This window comes from Scardinius erythrophthalmus, assembly GCF_964197995.2.
Source record: "Scardinius erythrophthalmus genome assembly, chromosome: 10".
NCBI lineage: Eukaryota > Metazoa > Chordata > Actinopteri > Cypriniformes > Leuciscidae > Scardinius > Scardinius erythrophthalmus.
The window spans coordinates 45,036,319-45,053,063 of record NC_138230.1 but is presented as its reverse complement, the minus strand read 5'-3'; the positions used below and the strand labels follow the sequence as shown (position 1 = coordinate 45,053,063).

The window sequence follows — 16,745 nt, the reverse complement described above, 5'->3', positions numbered from 1 at the left end:
CAAAAAACGTTTAAACCCAACTAAGGTTAAAAATTTAATTGATGTTCAACAAATAAAAAACAGCTATAATACAGATGAGCAAATGCTAAAGCTTGGGTTGCTGAATATTCGATCGCTTACTTCAAAAGCACTCATTGTTAATGATATGATTTCAGATAATAACCTAGATGTGCTGTGTTTGACAGAAACCTGGCTAAAACCAAACGATTACATTACTTTAAATGAATCAACCCCGCAAGATTACTGTTATAAACATGAGCCTCGTCTGAAACGCAAAGGGGGTGGTGTTGCTGTAATCTATAGTAATAGTTTCAAAACCACTAAGAAATCAAGTTTTAAATATAATTCTTTTGAAGCATTGGTGCTTAATGTAAAAATATATAGTGTAAACGATAAATCACGTTTGAGATTTGTGCTGGCTACTGTATACAGGCCACCAGGGCACCATACAGACTTTATCAAAGAATTTGCGGACTTTCTATCAGAATTAACATTGACTGCAGATAAAGTACTAATTGTTGGTGATTTTAATATACACATCGATAATGAAAAAGATGCATTGGGATTGGCATTTAAAGACATTGTAAATTCAATTGGAGTTAGACAACACGTGTCAGGACCTACTCATCGTCGTAATCATACTCTAGATCTAATATTATCACACGGAATAGATGTGGATGCCGTTGAAATTCTGCAGCAGAGCGATGACATCTCAGATCATTATCTAGTCTCGTGTAATTTGCATTTAGCCAAGGCTGCAAAGCCGACTCCGTGTTTCAAATATGTGAGACCTATCACTTCTGCTACTAAAGATTGCTTTATTAATAATCTTCCTAATCAGTTTCATCATCTCAGCATCTCAGATAGCTTAGAAGAACTAGATATTACAACAGAAACGTTTAACTCTCTCTTTTCCAGCACTTTAGACACAGTTGCTCCGTTGCGCTTAAAGAAGATTAAAGAAAATAGTCCAACGCCGTGGTACAACGAGCACACTCGGGCCCTTAAGAGAGCAGCCAGAAAAATGGAGCGCAACTGGAAGAAAACAAAACTAGAGGTATTTCGCATTTCATGGAAAGAGAGCTCAATTACTTACAGAGAGGCTTTTAAAGCTGCTAGATCTGCTTATTTTTCAACCCTATTAGAAGAAAATAAACATAATCCTAGGTATTTATTTGAAACGGTGGCTAAACTAACGAAAAATAAAGCTTCAAGCACCGAAGTTTCCAAGCAACACAGCAGTAATGACTTTATGAACTTCTTCACTTATAAGATTGATAATATCAGGGACAAAATTATAACTATGCAACCGTCTACTACAGTATCGCATCAGGCAGTGCATTGAAGTCTCCCTGAGGAAAAATTTGATTCATTCGTTGCTATAGGAGAGGAAGAATTTACTAAACTCATTAAATCATCTAAATCTACAACATGTATGTTAGACCCTATACCGACTAAGCTACTAAAAGAAATACTACCAGAGGTCATAGATCCTCTTCTTAATATCATTAATTCATCTTTGTCTCTAGGATACGTACCAAAAAACTTTAAGCTGGCTTTGATTAAACCGCTTGTTAAAAAAACGCAACTTGATCCTTCCGAATTAGTCAATTACAGGCCGATCTCGAATCTATCTTTTCTGTCAAAGATATTAGAAAAGGCAGTATCCTCACAACTGTGTTCCTTTCTTGAAAGAAATGATATCTGCGAGGATTTCCAGTCAGGATTTAGACCGTACCATAGTACTGAGACAGCTCTCATTAGAGTCACAAATGATTTGCTCTTATCATCCGATCGTGGTTGTATCTCTCTATTAGTGTTACTCGATCTTAGCGCTGCATTTGACACCATCGACCACAACGTTCTTTTAAATAGATTAGAACATTATGTTGGCATTACGGGAAATGCACTAGCATGGTTTAAATCATACTTATCTGACCGTTATCAGTTTGTAGCAGTAAATGATGAGATGTCTCATCGATCACAAGTTCAGTATGGCGTACCACAAGGCTCAGTACTAGGACCGCTGCTGTTCACTCTGTACATGCTACCATTAGGAGATATCATTAGGAAACATGGAATTAGCTTTCACTGTTATGCTGACGATACTCAGCTCTATATTTCTTCAAAACCTAACGAAACTTATCAATTCACAAAATTAACGGAATGCATAGCGGATATAAAAAATTGGATGACTTGTAATTTCCTACTTCTAAATTCTGAAAAAACAGAGTTTCTAATTATTGGACAAAAAACTTCCTCACGTAATAACCTAGAATACTGTCTAACACTTGATGGCTGCTCTGTTAAGTCTTCGTCGTCGGTTAGGAACCTGGGTGTGCTCTTTGATACCAATCTTTCATTTGAAAGTCACGTGTCTAGTATCTGTAAAACTGCATTTTTCCATCTTAAAAATATATCTAAATTACGTCATATGCTCTCATTGACAAATGCGGAACAATTAGTTAATGCGTTCATGACATCAAGGCTAGATTATTGTAATGCTCTAATGGGTGGTTGCCCTGCACGCTTAATAAACAAACTACAGCTGGTCCAAAACGCAGCTGCTCGAGTTCTTACCAGAACCAGGAAGTATGACCATATTAGCCCAGTTCTGTCAAAACTGCACTGGCTCCCTATTAAACATCGCATAAATTTTAAAATATTGCTGATTACTTACAAAGCACTCAATGGTTTAGCTCCGCAGTACTCAGGGCCGGATTAACCATTAGGGCAACTGGGCACTTGCCCAGGGGCCCATGACATCTAGGGGGCCCTGACAGGTAGGAAATACACCGAAATTTAATAAAGTTATCAAACACTTTACAGTCTTCACTGCATAAACTGCATCTACGCGGGTTCACGCAGACTTTCCTCCCTCCCCGCTGAACGCCAGCGATTACTAATTCGTGAAATGCACTCCCGCTGGTTGAGCGCGGTAAAGTTCGTTTCAGTTTCGATATTAGCCGGACATTTGTTCTATAGGGTCGGTATTCTAACAAAGATATCAATAGCAAGATTAGTTTTAACATTATGTGACCATTGTATATCGACATGATGAAATATTCGTTCAAAATCATTCATGCATTAATGCTGCATGCATAATTTTACCTGAGAATGCTTTGACGCGTTTCCACAGCGCACAATGCTTAAGGGAACGTCTGCCAATTACACCAACTGCGGTAAACGTAGTCTATAATTTGTATTATTTAAAATTACTTTTAACATTTAAAAACAGACGTTTTCAAATCCCAAAGCTTGCAGAGGTTCCTAATGGCAATACTGACTTAGGCTACAGCTTTCCTGGTAGCCTTGAGTAAATTAACACGTCTAAGAAAATGATTCATAAAACGTATAAATATCAGTTGAGCCTATGTTTATTTTCGTCACTGACACAAATTAAAATGAAAAGACTATAAGTCAAAGTTCAGCTTTAGGAGAGGTAGAAATAGGCCAGGATAAGAATACTGAGAGAATAAGAAATATGAAGATGAGGAGAGAGCAGGTATTGACAAATAATCTAATGACAAGGTTTTAAAGCTAGCCTATTTCTTATAATTTTTTGGCCTTCAAAAGTCCTAAATTGCACATATGTAGGTCAGAGAAATACAAATTTTCTCGGGGGAGCATGCCCCCGAACCCCCCTATCTAGGGGGGGCCTTGAGTCTTGTTGCCCAGGGCACAGGAAATTGTTAATCCGGCCCTGGCAGTACTTGAGCGAGCTCTTAACGCATTATAGTCCGTCACGTCTATTACGATCTCAAAATTCCGGCCAGTTGATAATACCTAGAATATCAAAATCGACTGCTGGCGGTAGATCCTTTTCCTATTTAGCACCAAAACTCTGGAACAGTCTTCCTACCATTGTCCGGGAAGCAGACACACTCTGTCAGTTCAAAGCCAGATTAAAGACACATCTCTTTGACCTAGCTTTCACATAATACATTATAGACTTCTATAATTTAATGTTATGCTGCATAGATTAGGTCAGCCGGAACCGGGAACACTTCCCAAAAATCCTGATGTACTCGTTACATCATGAGAAGAATGGCATCTACGCTAATTTTAGTGTCTGTGTTTATCCCAAGGTTTTTCCTGCAGCCTGCCGGATCCAGGCCGTATCCAGATCTGACGAAGGACCTTCACCTGGACCGATGACAACGCAGTGCTGAAGTGCCAACTAGTCTCTCCCTATGGAGGATCCCACTACCACTCTACAGATAAGGCGTTGTCGGGAAAATTCGTCTTGCGGTCCTACCCCAAAGCAACAAATAAAATAAAATTCCTTATCAAAATTTATAAGGAAAGACAAGTATTTTGTTTAGGCTTGGCTTGTAGGGAATTCCAAACCTGCGTATATTCTAACGCACATAACTATAGAACCCATTCTAAATGCGCATGTGACCGCCATCAGCGTTTCTCACAGGTTCGCGTTTAAAGTCTGTGCAGAGAGAATGGTGTCGTCTTAGCGGCCCCTAATTTAATAACAAATGATCATTGCGACGGAACCAAATCAATTAAAACTAACTTTAGATGGAAATAACTTAACTCTGCTGTAAAGCCGAAACAATCTCTGTTACCTTAAATTATACGCTTATCTCTGTAAAGCTGCTTTGAGACAATCTGCGTTGTTAAAAGCGCTATATAAATGAAGATGACTTGACTTGACTTGACTTTTATCTATCCAATCACATTCCAACACTTGTGGTATAAAAGATCGGTACTTACTCATGTTTGAGTTCGCAGATGCTGACGCTCCAATTCGCCACCATCCTCCCCACCACCTCCAAGTCAAATCCTTCCCTCCATCCTCCCCACCACCACCAGGATGGTCCCTTCCATACCTCACAGGGGGTCGGCTGCACCCCTGCCTTGGTCTTCAGGCAGGATATGCAGAGTCCGGACCCTCAGATTGTGAGCTACGGACGGGGCCTACGCCAAAGAATCTTATTGCTTGCTTGGTTGTTAATAAATGGATAATTGTCACAGTATTTATTCTCTGAGTCTTTCTGGTAGAAATACAGTTATTCTCACTGTAGTAGACCGTTTTTCCAAATCCGCTCACTTTATACCGCTTCCTAAACTCCCTTCTGCCAAGGAGACAGCCCAGATTCTGGTATCTCACGTTTTCAAGAATCACGGGTTACCCTCTGATGTCGTTTCTGATCGGGGACCTCAATTCGTGTCCCTGTTCTGGAAAGAGTTTTGTCGTTTGATTGGTGCGTCCGTCAGTCTCTCGCCTGGTTTCCATCCTCAAACCAACGGGCAAGCTGAGCGCGCTAATCAGATAATCGGTCGTCTTTTGCGTAGCCTCGCGTTTCGGAATCCCTCTTCATGGGTCGAGCAATTACCTTGGGCAGAATATGCTCACAACTCTCTTCCATCCTCCGCTACTGGGCTATCACCGTTTCACTGTTGTTTGGGGTATCAATCACCCCTTTTCACCTCACAAGAGACTAAGTCCAATGTTCCCTCCGTGCAGGCTTTCATTAGACGCTGTAAGAATACTTGGAGACGAGTGAGAGCATCACTGTGTCGTTCTAGAGTTTGTGTCCTTAGAAACGCTAATAAACGGCGTGTCAAGGGCCCTAGGTATATGTGCGGTCAGAGAGTTTGGCTTTCCACTGTCAATTTGCCCCTTCAGGCACCGTCTCGTAAATTAGCACCTCGTTTTATTGGACCTTTTCAAATTTCCAAGGTCATCAACCCTGTCACAGTGAAACTGAGACTTCCCCCCAAGCTCCGGCGCATTCATCCAGTTTTTCACGTTTCCTGCATAAAGTCAGTCGTGCGCGCTCCTTCTCGTAAGTCTGTTCCTCCCGTCCCTACCGTGGGCATGTCTGTCTACACGGTACGCAAGATTCTTGATATGCGTCGTCGTGGTCGTGGGCATCAGTTCCTTGTGGATTGGGAGGGCTACGGTCCTGGGGAGAGAAGTTGGGTTCCTTCCCGGTACATCTTGGACCGCTCTCTCATTGACGATTTCCTCCGGAGCCGGGACGCTCGTTGAGGGGGGGGCACTGTCATGAGTCTGGTACTCTTCCTGTCTTTCCTATCGTTTCCCCCCCCCCTCTGCTGGTGTTTCTTGGTCATTTCTCTCTCTCTCTTTCCCTTCTCCCCTTCAGCTGTTCCTCATTAGTTGTCATCTCACTGATTCGTTTCACCTGTTCTCTTCTCTTGTCTGCTTGCTATTTAATGTTCCCTGTTTTCTTGCCATTTGCCGGATTATTATGTTGAGTGTCATACTGGTGGCTATCTTCTACCCTGCCTTTGCTGTCTTGCCGTGCCGTGTCGTGTCGTGTCGTGTCGTGTCCTGTTTCAGTCTGACCAGCAGCCAACCTAAGGTCAGCTAATTACTTCATAATCTATTAATCATCTCTTCTGCACTGTGTCCAGCCCTCCCGCTGTCGACGAACACCCTGTAAGCTATCTGTATTGCTGCCGCTCTGGGCGTGAGACGAGGGGTTAAGAGTCAACCTGTTACCCGCTGCACCCAGCCACACACATGAGAGCAGAGGTTCTGATCCTGTATGATTAGACTGTTTCTATCTGCGAAGACCGCAGCAACCTGTTTTCTGTTTGAAGAGACTGTTTTGTTCAGCACTATCAGCTGCCTGTTACATTCCTGTTTGAAGAGACTGTTTTGTTCAACTCTATCTGCTGCCTGTTACGTTCCTGTTTGAAGAGACTTATATTCTGATCTTTCTAATAAACTCTGTCTCATTTGCTATTGGATCCTATCTCGTCCTTATTACACAGATCTGGCTAGTGTAAATAAACAGCATCATGTAAAGAGATTTCCCCAGCAGACCCGAGGGTCTTAATGCTCACAACACAGCAGACTGTGTGAGTTTGCAATAGCAGTGAGATCTGACCATTATCACTGTTTAATTTACATTTTCTTTGCAAACACATGATCATCATAATGATACAAACAATAAAAAAACTAAGTTCCAATAAATTAAGTGAACTTCACTGGAGCGCTGAAAAGACATACACGCTTTAAACCTTCTCCAGGCCGTTGGATTCCGTTGTTGGCCAATGGATGGTTCATTTAAAAGAAGAGAATTCAAGCTTCATGCCTGTGTGCCTGTGTGACTGATTGACTGAGTATTCGCTGAGTTATGGTTCATTTTCGGATGCGTTTCAGAATGGACTACACTGACAGAGAGAAAGCAGAACTCGCTTCGTGTTTATTTTTCTTTATTTGGCAAAAAGCACAACACTTTGCTTTCATTGTGAGTATACACAAAAATAATACACATTTAACAGGATCGATTGATATATAACACAAGCATATAACATACAAATTTATATTAGTATTTTGATTCTTTTTTGCACTGATAAGGAAAAAAACAAACCTATCGCGCCAGCGCAATAGCCGACCACAGGGGGATAAGCTCCCAGCTGTGTATGAGCTTGATGACCCTCCCAGGTTCTCAGAAGTCTGCAGCAATACAAAGCCTCAAGGACAATAAGTGTACTGGTCCTGATGGAATCCCTGCAGAGGCTCTAAAGAAAGGCTGGTATCTGCTCACCAAAAAACTGTTCCTCAAGGCTGGAAAGACACACATTGTTACCATCCACAAGAAAAAGGGTGACAAGTTCATCTGTGGAAACAGTCATGGCATATCCCTGCTTTCTGTGGCAGGGGAAGTATTAACAAGGGTCATGCTGTTTCGTCTTACCAAGCACATCACAGAGAGGTTCCTTCCTGAGTCACAGTGCGGCTTCAGGAAGGATCGGTCCACCTCCGACATGATCTTTGTCCTACGCCAATTGCAGGAGAAGGCTAGAGAACAGAACAAAGACCTGTTCATTGCCTTCATCGACCTGGCAAAGGCTTTTGACACCATTGACCGCCAAGTCCTTTGGGTCATTCTGGAGAAGTTTGGGGTGCGTTGGGGTGCAAAAGTGAGTTGAACAGACCACGGAGAAATCTTCTGACCTATGGATTGTAAGTATGAAAATTCAGATGCTTATGATTTAGGACAGATTTGACGTAGCCTACCTAATCTAAGACTAATCAAAATAAGGTAAAAGGTGTTTCAAAATATGCACCATAAAACAGTATCATATATTGATATGAGAAATCTACAAAACAACATATTAATCATGTTTCTGTCTTGTATGCCAGGAAAAGTGTTTCAGTTGTACTTTTTGTAAAATTTCAATGATATTGCAGCACATTATTATATTGAACAGTAAATACTGTTGAAACGTACCTGAATACAAATTTAAATTGTGCATGCAATAACTTAACACTAACAAAATTATTTGTTTAGAGATTGTCGGTACATCTGCATTGTCAGATCCTTATGTACAGCGTAAGACACCAAACGTTTTGAGCCCAAGATCCCTGTCTACGGCCCTGATGAAAGCCAAGATCTCCCTATCGAAGAGTTGAGAGAGAAAGACAGCCCAGATTGTACTTGCATCTTGAGGCATTGCTTTGTGTGTGGGACAGATGAATATTCTCTGTTGCTATCCCACTAAAATGATGGTCAGAAATCTTAAAGTGATGTTTCCAAACATATTCAATACGATTACACACACAAGTAAATCACTGTAAATAAAACCAACACATTAACCGATTTGACAATAAAGTGATTTACATCATACAATTACCAGGTGATAATAATTTACCTTATACCTCGTTTGCTTAGATGCACAATACAGTGAAAAAATGCTCTGGATTTTTTTGTAATTACTTAAAATGCAATTTATCATTGTGCAAAAAACAGAAAGCACAAGTGTTTGTGTCAGGTTGTTGTGTTAAGGTTAAAGGTCCCATGACATGGTACTTTTTGTAGGCTTTAATATAGTCCTTAGTGGTCCCTAGTACTGTATCTGAAATCTCTTTCCAAAAATTCAGCCTCGGTGCAGAATTATAGCCACTACAAGCCAGTCCCAGAATGAGCTTCCTTCAGACGGGCCGTTTCGGTGTCTGTAGCTTTAAATACTAATGAGGAGGAGAAAGGCAGCGCAAGGTGGAGGGTGGGTGTGGCCTTGACCATCTTGCGCAACGGCACCATGCATGTTTGTTTATGTTGGATATAGCCTATTGCAATGGCACGAAGACACGCAGTCTTTCAAGCATTTCAGTTTGACCCAGAATCTGATCCAGATGGAGAAGCAACGGATGAAGAAGTTGCAACTCAGCGGCTCCAGCAGGACGTTTCCGAATGGTTAGTTTAAAATATTATGTCTGGAAACGGTACTTTATTCGGATGGTTTACAGTTATTATCATGTAGCTAACGCTAACCTACTGTTGCCTTTTCATGAGAGATCTGTAACGTCGGTATTTATCTTATTACAATTACATCAAGCTCTGCGATCTTGAAATGCGGATATCGCGCGCGCCATATAACCAACAGGAAAACGGTTATCCAAATAACAAAGAAATGTACAACACTTATACAGTGTGTGTAACTTGATGCTGTCTACCTTTACGTTAGCGCAAATAACTGCATAGCTGCATAGCTAATGTGACAGCCACATTCTACGTGTAACAAGCTGGGCAACCATAAACAGTAAAGCAACACACAATATATAATTTGTTGACTTACTTGTCCGACGTTCAGCAAGCCCAGCTCTGTATTGACCATTCGATGTTCATTTCTACATCCAATTATTGAGCAATTATTATGCTTGCTCGCTTAAAAGCCTTGATATCTCTCGTGGACAAACTAAATCGCGCGCGCGCGTTCTACTTCCTAGCTCATTTTCTCATGGGCGAGAAATATTCTCTGGGCGGGCAAAGCAGAGAAAGGGGAGGTAACATTTCTCCTTATAACGTCATAAGGAGGAGATTCAAGATCCGCCTGGTTGAGCGTCCATTTTCTCAAAGGCAGAGAAAAATAGCAAAAGCTCGATTTACACAGATTAAAATTTCTAGAAACTTTGGGACCATATACAGGCTAGGGGAACTCATATTAATGTTACAAAACCTCATAAAGTGGAACTTTCATGTCATGGGACCTTTAATATATGGTAAAAGATGAGAAAATAGTGAAAGTACAATAGTGAAAATCTGTCCATTTGACAAAAGTCCGACCGTCGACAAATATTGATATAACACACAGGGAATGTGTAACGGACACTTCCTGCAGATGCAATAATGGAATAATATTTTTGTGTGTTTCTTAAGATGAAGTTAACTTTGTTTGCATATATTAAGACTTTCTATTTAATGGCGAAAATCACAAAAGTGTGTAATGAAGGTTATTAATATATGAATTATAAATTTATTTAGACAATTATGATGTGATCGTTTCTTTGTTTAACCAAGACTAATATTGTAGGAGGACATGTAAAGGCTAGGGTTACAGCTTATAAAATGGGGACTCTTTTGTAATTGATCCATTTTAAGTTTATTTTACAGATATTTAAAAATTATTTATTTGGTTGGGAGAATATTATTCAACTAGACCATCTTCAGACTGCTGGTTCGTGTGAATATTCATATCTATGTTTAATAGCAGATTTTTGGTTTGAAATGTTTTGACGGAATGATATTTCTCATATGAATAATATATTGGATAACAAATAAATATAGTCCGTTTGTTTGGACTTTCAGTTTGAGTTTTGATTGGCTCCTGTTTGCCTTTGTTCTTTTCCCGCCACTCCTTTGTTTCTACGGTTACCGTCATTATCAGTTCAGTTGTATCACCTGTTTAGTCGTTTAGTCTCACCTGTGTTCTGTTAATCAGTGTAATCTGTGTTTGTATTTAAGTTCTGTCTGTTCAGTCAGTCCTGCTCTGATCTCTGTTGTATTCAAGGTATGTGTACCTTCTGCCTGTCTGCACTATCTTGTTAGTAGTGATTAGAAGTTTGGGTCGTTTTACTGACTTTCTTGTTTGATCTCGTTCATCAGAATTATTCATTTTGTTCATTTAAGGGGCTTTAAATGTTAACTGTTCCTCTTAAGCAAATTCTCTGAACACATCCACCTGTACAATCTTGATCATATTCTGAATTAAGAAATCATTATAATGCAGTCGAAGATAATTTATAGGGACCCTAATTACTTTAACTTCCTTTTAGTCTTTTGTTCATTTGTCACGTGACAGATGTAATGAACAAGATTCTCATCACTAATTGTTAGTAACAGTTTGTATTGGAACTTTTGACTCTTCCACTCTTTCACTCAGTGACGGTAATATATTGTTTAAAAGCAGAACTGCTGAATTGTGAAGGTCTTCTGTGAGGTTGATACATTGATGAATTCCAGGTGAGTTGAATGTTTTGTCACTCTAACATTATAATTCAAATCCATTAGTTTTCTTATTATTTTTCCCTAATGTGAGTCAATTGCAGCCATATGAACCGTAAGTAGGAAAATTATGAAACTTGGCACACTTGTAATGATGGTAAGGCAAAGTAATTTGACAAACTTTGGAGTGTCCAGGACAAACTCTATAGCGCCACCACCAGGTCAAAAATGTTGCATTGAAATGGTTCTAACTTTTGAAACGTTTGATCTAGAAAAATAAAGCATAGTACACCTGATTCCTCTTATGATGCTGATCCCATTAAACATCTTATATCAAGAGCCACCAATTACAGTAGCGGCAATTTTGAAAAGTACAGGATTACGTTTTTTCGCTACTTAAAATCGTACAATTTTGTCCAAATTGTTTATTTGTATAGTGCTTTTCACAATACACATTTCAAAGCAGATTTACAGAAAGTGCATGAGTCGTCATACAGCTTGATCTGTTACCAGAGCATTTCAGATATGTAAATGTACTTAAATGTATGTACTAAGTCAGTTAGCTAAAAATGTATTAATTTAAACGAAGTAATTTAATGCAGATATGAGCTCAGTGAAGTAATGAATTGTTTATTGATTGACATTTAGAAAATATAGCATTGGTGCTATTTTGATCACAGCAAGATGAAAAAAATAAATAAATAAATAAAGCAATCTCTGCAGAGGGATTTAAAAACAAAGAACGGAGACAGGTTAGTCACATTACACACTTTAAAGGGCACCTATTATGCAAAATTCACTTTGACATGGTGTTTGCACATAAATGTGTGTTGGCAGTGTGTGAGCAAAACCACCCTAGAATAATACAAACTCACCCAGTGTTTTACAATCTCAATAAATCATAAGCACTGTGTCAGAACAAACTGTTCTAAGATTCGGTGCAATGCGACGTAGAATTGCGCAAGCCCCACCAATGTGGTTTGACACTGTGGTTACCCCATCCTCTGTGATCTGTAGGCTACACCATTGCCATTGTTTCAACAACAGCCGGTAATGCCTCCTAAGAAGTGTAGGTGTTCTGTTGTGGGATGTAAGAATGGACATGGTAGTCTTCACTGGATTTTATTTATGAAGAAAATGAGCCACTTAAACTTCCTAAATACGTTTATGTTTGCGCAAATCCTTTTCTGACTATTTAGTGAACGAGGGTCAAAGTTAATCCTCAGGTGTGGATCGTTGCGTACTGTTCGCGATCCAACGTCACCTCCAGAAGTAAGTGTATTTTATGATTTGAGCAAATAGTCATTTCAATCGATGTCAGCCGGTTCAACAACAAATGTGTCTAAAGCTATTTATTGTAGTCGTCATAGGATGTCTCAACAAACAACGTCAGACAGTTTTATGTCACGTGTTATTTTTTGCAGCAATTACAAATGTAAATGAATTAATACCTCTATCTCCATAGACGGTATATAAACGTCTATCTCCCTGTAGCATTTGTTTTCTGGTTCTGTAGCCATAAGCACCTGTATGACAAGTAATGTCAACATGACGCAACAACACCCCTCGCATGAATATAATTTTGTTTGTACTTGGCAAACGTTATCACAGTATTTGTGTAGTTTCAAAAAATTGCGCGGAAGTTATCACAAGGTGTGTTGCACATCCATATTTGCAAAGGGGATGCGATTATGGTTTTAAAAACATTCCGAGACGCCCAGGTCTTCATTCGTGTTTCTTCTGCCGGAGTCTTTTCATCATCTGGGTCCAGCAGCAGGGCGGGGATATGCAGCTCATTTACATTTAAGGTGGTACACACCAAAACCGCTCTTTTTAAAACCAGCCCCAAAAATGACATTTTCAGATGGTTATAATAAATTAACTGGGGTATTTTGTGCTAAAACTTCAAATACATTCTGGGGATACCCAAGACCAATATTACATCTTGTAAAAAGGCGCATAATAGGTGCCCTTAAGTCATGAGGTTCTTCTATATTTTATCATTACATTATCAATTTATGTTTCTTTGTTTAAATGAGGTGAAATTGAAAGTGATTTCCTTCATATGCTGATCTGAGATGTGTTATGTCTTATATCAGGATGGACATGCGTGTGGTTGTATTTCTAACACTTTTTACTGGGATGTGTGTCGCTGATTTGAAAGGTATATTTACATTAATACAAGTAAAAATGCCTGGATATAAAAAACTGTAACCATTGTATCGTTACATATATGCTTTGAACCTGTCTTTTTTTTTTTTTTTTTTTTTTCATATCTCAAACAGGGACTCTTGCTCTTAATGGCGTGGCTTTGCAGTCCTCGTTAGGAGACCCACAGGGAGATGCTCAACATGCAATAGATGGAAACAGAGACTCAGATTACAAGAAGGGCTCATGCACTATCACTAAAACTGAGTTTAATCCATGGTGGAGAGTCGACCTCGGAAATGTCTACAATGTAAGCAATGTTACCATCACTAATCGTGGAGACTGTTGCAAAGACCGCCTTAGAGGAGCTCAGATTCGTATTGGTAACAAGCTGGACAACAACGGAAACAACAATCAGCTGTAAGTAATGTTTCAGTTGTTCTATCATCTCCCCATATTTATGATGTTCAGTCTGGTTTAATAAAACAGGAGTTAAAATTGTAACTCCACAAACCAACCACTCAGCGAGCCACAGCCATGGAGATGTACTATACTTGAACAATATTATTCAGATTGTGATAAGACATGTTTCTTGAATTGGTGCTATGCAAAACCATATGATTTCAATACAGCTGAATTTAATTTGTTAGATGTGTGAATTGTGTTGTGTAGATTCTGGCTTTCACTTTAACACTGTTCTTGTATTTGCAGGGCTGCAACTATTCTCACTGCTCCTAATGGCACAGAAACATTTTCATTTGAGTCTGTTAATGGCCGATATGTCAACATTTTTTTACCTGGGAATGATGAAATCCTCACTCTGTGTGAAGTCGAGGTGTTTGGAGGTAAGGGAAAGACAGAACACTCTGATAGAATTAATGTACTTATTAATGTGTGTATAACTTAATAATATAACTTATTATTTTATTAACAGTATTGGACACACCATTGTACATTTGTGGCCCAAGTGAGTGCTCTTCATTACTTTCAATGTTGTCGATAGCGCATGTATAATATTACTGAACATTTGGTTCCCAAGTAAGGGATAATGTAGAGCGAGGCGGTTGTTATAGCGAATACAACCCCGACAGGGTGATCAGGACAGTCTTGAATTCGCTATAACCGCCTCGCTCTACATTATCCCGCTTATTGCATGGCTACCTACAAAATAAATCAATAATTTGACACAATATTGGTTTTAAAAAGTTTGATTTAAAAACGATTGTATAGCTTCCGCTAAAGAAAATGGTCTGTTCCATCTCTATGGTTAGAATCCTGCGTCCATAGCAACGCTCTGATTTTCATGGCAACGGTGTTATCTGATATCATGAAATAACTAATAATATTCTACATTAGAATTCAACCAAGCCGTGTAATAAGCGATAATGTACATCAAGACGGATGTTATCGTAAAATAAACCCGACAGGGTGATCAAGACCCCGGCTTACTAATGGCTACTAGCCACAAATCATTTGATAAAATATTGATTTGAGTTGAAATATTTTATATGCTCACTTGTAATAAACGTTAAACTTTCGTAAGGAAAAATATTCCTTGCAAGACAAATATTTAAGGGATATTGTACACGTAAAACAAATAGTTTTTTAGATTTATGACGAAACTTGTAAAAATAGTATTGCATAGCTTAGCATTATTTTGCTCATTTTATTGGGATTATACTTCAGTTGTTAATGTAAAAAAAAAAGTTAAAGTACAAAGTTATTTTGTTACACAGGGAATCTTGCTCTTGGAGCCAAAGCTGTCCAGTCTAGCATATTCGGTCAAGCAGGAGCTCAAAGGGCTGTCGATGGCAACAGGAATTCAATTTACAGTCTGGGGTCATGCAGTCACACTAATGGGGACAGGAACCCCTGGTGGAGAGTTGACTTGGGGGAAGTCTTCAAGGTAACCAGGGTTAGCATCACTAATCGTGGAGATTGTTGTCCAGAGAGGATAAATGGAGCTCAGATCCGTATCGGCAACAGCCTGGAAAATAATGGCAACAATAATGAGTTGTAAGTATTCTCTTTATTACAGAAGTGGTTAGAAAATGAGTAAATAACAGTACTTTGAATAAATTCATTTTAATACAAACATGCCTTTGACAGAAGAATATTAATATGCATATTTCTGTTACTGTCTTCTCAGGGCTGCGACTGTTGTGTCCATCCCAGCTGGAGACACAAAAACATTTGAGTTTAAGCCTATTAATGGACGATTTGTTAACATTTTTATTCCTGGGCGCAATGAATATCTCACACTGTGTGAGGTCGAGGTGTTTTCAGGTGAGCAATTCTAGGAGAGAGACATGTGTAGACATTTGTACTATTTATACTGTGTATGTTGCCTTAATAATGGGTTTCTGATTTCATTGCCAGATTAAGTGGAATGAGAGGATGTTACGCCACAGTCCACTGATCCTACAAGCAAAATCCCAAACTTCTGTTTTCTGAGCAATAATAATATTGCACTTCATTGTTTTCATCCTTTAAGTTTCAGTGTGTAACTGGTCTCTTGTCCTCTCTGCATTGTTTCAATAAAATGCCTGCTTCAAATCTTCTCCCATCAATTTTATTCACTGAGAAAACGCGTGTAACAGTTGAAATAATTCAGCATATGACACTCCTCGTGCTGGCCTTGCACACGTGAACTGATAGTTGCAACAGTTGAACAAATTAAAACTTGTAAACCATGGATTAAAATAATTCTTTATCACAATCATAACATGTAACTGAGAAAACATTGTGTAACAGTGAGTTGAAATAATTTGGCATACAACACTCCTCATGCTGGTGCTATAATAAAACACACATTTTTCACAATCTTCATCAATAAATAATGCTTTTTTTGGTCTCGAATAAATATGCTGTTGCTCATATGACACATTTCATTGACCGATAATTAGTGCTCTCAATTACACGACTTACTGCTGGCCTTACACATGTAAACTGAGTTGCTACACAGTGGAGCGGCTAAGTGATATAATAGTTCAGTTTATGATACAAGCGTGAAAATTGGCATGAGCAGTCTCCATGGGTCACTTGACAAGAAAATTGTCCGAGCCACTTGAAATTTCAAGATTTTTCATTTTTCAAGATGGCCGACACCTTAATGGAGCAGTTAAGTGATATAGTGGTTTATTTGGTGATAGAAGCATGGAAATTGGCATGAGCAGTCTCTGATGGTCACTAGACAATAAGCCACCCACAGCTACTGTACTTGAAATTTCAAGATGGTGGCCATTTTTCAAGATGGCCGATACCTTAGTGGAGCAGTTAAGTGATATAGTGGTTTATTTGGTGATACAAACATGAAAATTGACATGAGCAGTCTCTGATGGTCACTAGACAATGCTCGGACAATTTTCTTGTCAAGTGACC

The 16,745-nt window shown here is 39.2% G+C and overlaps 1 protein-coding gene across 9 annotated transcripts; it reads left to right on the top strand.

Moving 5' to 3' along the window:
- Positions 1–10,711: 10,711 nt before the first annotated feature.
- On the top strand, positions 10,712–16,192 carry LOC308697030 (uncharacterized protein). 9 transcript variants are annotated; one of them, XM_081376077.1, is made up of 10 exons: positions 10,759–10,782; positions 11,182–11,234; positions 12,416–12,488; positions 13,316–13,380; positions 13,502–13,784; positions 14,076–14,209; positions 14,299–14,331; positions 15,101–15,380; positions 15,514–15,650; positions 15,744–16,192. In XM_081376077.1, the coding sequence occupies exons 4-10, from the start codon at positions 13,317–13,319 to the stop codon at positions 15,746–15,748; spliced, it is 936 nt and encodes a 311-aa protein (XP_081232203.1). In that variant the 5' UTR covers positions 10,759–10,782; positions 11,182–11,234; positions 12,416–12,488; position 13,316; the 3' UTR covers positions 15,749–16,192. The 9 variants fall into 9 exon arrangements, with proteins under 9 accessions (XP_081232196.1, XP_081232197.1, XP_081232198.1 ...); XM_081376074.1 differs by lacking the exon at positions 12,416–12,488 and adding an exon at positions 11,928–11,968; XM_081376078.1 differs by having other exon boundaries at positions 11,179–11,234.
- Positions 16,193–16,745: the final 553 nt, after the last annotated feature.

Coding starts and splice junctions, on each gene's coding strand:
- LOC308697030 (XM_081376070.1), top strand. Junction 14,210..14,298: donor TGAAGTCGAGGTGTTTGGAG/GTAAGGGAAAGA, acceptor TTTTATTAACAG/TATTGGACACACCATTGTAC. Junction 14,332..15,100: donor ATTGTACATTTGTGGCCCAA/GTGAGTGCTCTT, acceptor TTTGTTACACAG/GGAATCTTGCTCTTGGAGCC.